This window comes from Glycine max, chromosome 14 (assembly GCF_000004515.6).
Source record: "Glycine max cultivar Williams 82 chromosome 14, Glycine_max_v4.0, whole genome shotgun sequence".
NCBI lineage: Eukaryota > Viridiplantae > Streptophyta > Magnoliopsida > Fabales > Fabaceae > Glycine > Glycine max.
The window spans coordinates 43915874-43917993 of NC_038250.2; the positions used below are offsets into that span (position 1 = coordinate 43915874).

Genomic DNA, 2120 nt, shown 5'->3' on the forward strand with positions numbered 1-2120 from the left:
AACACCTGCCAAGCCACCATCGAGAGATTAGAGGAGGCCGTAAACCGCTTAACCCATAACCACTCAGCCTTAAACACAAAAATGGATTCCATCCACTCCTCCCTCAATGCCAAGATCGATTCCCTTTTGGAGCGATTCATGGCAATCACCACCAACCCCAACCCATCCACTCCTTTGCCTACCCCTCCTTCTCCTTCCCTGCCTCGGCCTCACATGAAGCTTGACGTCCCTCGGTTGGATATTCAAGATATCTCAATTTTTTTATTACCAGGGTGTGCCTGACCACGAGCGTTTGACGATGGCCTCCTTCTACATGGACAGCCCGGCTTTGTCCTGGTATCAATGGATGTTCAGGAATGGCTTTTTTTCGTCATGGCCGGCGATGCTCCAGGATCTGGAATCCCACTTCGCCCTGTCTTTTTATGATGATCCACAAGGTGCTCTGTTTAAGTTGCAGCAATATGGCACAGTTAATGAATACCTTACCGAGTTCGAGCGGCTGGCAAACTGCATTGTGGGACTCGCCCGCTCGTGTGTACTCAGTTGCTTTGTTTCGGGGCTTTTGTCAGAACTACGCCGCGAAGTTTAGGCACTTCGACCTTTGTCCCTTCCTTAGGTGGCCGAACTCGCCAGACTTCAGGAGGATAAAATCCTCAATCATCGTCGTAGCTCCAGATTGGGCCCTGTCGCCCCACTCTCTCCTCTTCCGAAGCTCACAGGTGCTTCGCCGTCCACGCGTCTTCTCTTCAAGCACCTCACAATCGAGGAGATGGTCGTTTGTCGAGATCAGGGGTTGTGCTACCACTGCAATGATAAGTGGAGCCCTGGCCATCGCTGCAAACCGCGTCTGCATCTCTTAATCGCCGACGAGGAGGTCAATTTTTCCTCCGAACCTACCCTCTTCGACACTTCTTCCCCACCCACAGTAGAGTCTGCCCCAATACCCCACATCAGTTTGAACGCCATGGAAGGTACTTTAGTTCCCGAGACCTTTCGCCTTTTGGGGTTTCTTCACAACCATCGCGTCGTCATCTTGGTGGATGGAGGCAGCACACACAATTTCATTCAATCGTATGTGGCCAAATTCCTTCGTCCTCCATCATCTCGAACTCCGCTGCTACGTGTCATGGTCGGCAATGGCCATACCCTAGATTGCGACACTTTCTCTCTTCAGGTTCCTCTCTCTATCCAGGGCCACGACTTTACAATTGACCTATTTCAATTGCCTTTATGTGGTGCATACATAGTATTAGGGATGCAATGGCTTAAACATTTAGGCCCAATAACAACAGACTATACATCACTGACTATGACCTTCTCCAACTTGGGCCAACAAATTACTTTGCATGCTGATGCTCCACATACACCATCACCAACCTTAGCCCACCAACTAAAGTGCCTTGCCCAAACCCAGAGCATCTCTGCTCTTTTCCATATCACACCCATACCAGAACATCCTTTTCCTTTCCCGACCCATATTCCTTCATCCCCACCACCCCACATCACCTCCATCCTTGACCGTTACCCCACCATCTTCGCCGAGCCCACACAACTCCCTCCCTGTTGTACCATCCAACACCACATCCACCTCTTCCCCAACACACACCCAATTAATGTCAAACCATATCGCTACCCTCATTTTCAGAAATCTGAAATTGAAAAGCAAATCTCCACCATGCTAGCAGCTGACCTAATTCAACCAAGCCACAATCCCTATTCGTCGCCGGTACTTCTGGTCAAGAAGAAAGATGGTACTTGGCGTTGTTGCGTCGATTACAAGGCCCTTAATGCTGTCACGGTCAAAGACCGTTTTCCTATGCCGATGGTGGATGAACTATTGGATGATCTGGGCCATGCATCATGCTTCTCGAAACTCGATTTGCACCAAGGCTTTCATCAAATATGAATGGCGGAGCAGGACATATTTAAGACGGCCTTTAGAATGCACCAGGGCCATTACGAGTTTAAAGTTATGTCGTTCGGTCTCTATAATGCTCCCTTAACCTTTCAGGTAGCCATGAACGACGCCCTTCGCCCCTTTCTGCGCAAATATGTAGCTATATTTTTCGATGACATATTGGTTTATAGTTCGGACCTAAATTCACATGCTACTCATTTGG

The 2120-nt window shown here is 49.0% G+C and overlaps 1 protein-coding gene across 1 annotated transcript; it reads left to right on the top strand.

The window, feature by feature from the left end:
* The first annotated feature begins 298 nt into the window (after positions 1-298).
* On the top strand, positions 299-1906 carry LOC102669335 (uncharacterized). Its single transcript, XM_006596816.1, has 2 exons — positions 299-535; positions 617-1906. Exons 1-2 carry the CDS (start codon positions 299-301, stop codon positions 1904-1906), a joined length of 1527 nt encoding a protein of 508 aa, XP_006596879.1.
* Positions 1907-2120: the final 214 nt, after the last annotated feature.

Coding starts and splice junctions, on each gene's coding strand:
- LOC102669335 (XM_006596816.1), top strand. CDS start 299: ATGGCCTCCTTCTACATGGACAGCCCGGCTTTGTCCTGGTATCAATGG. Junction 536..616: donor TGGGACTCGCCCGCTCGTGT/GTACTCAGTTGC, acceptor TCCCTTCCTTAG/GTGGCCGAACTCGCCAGACT.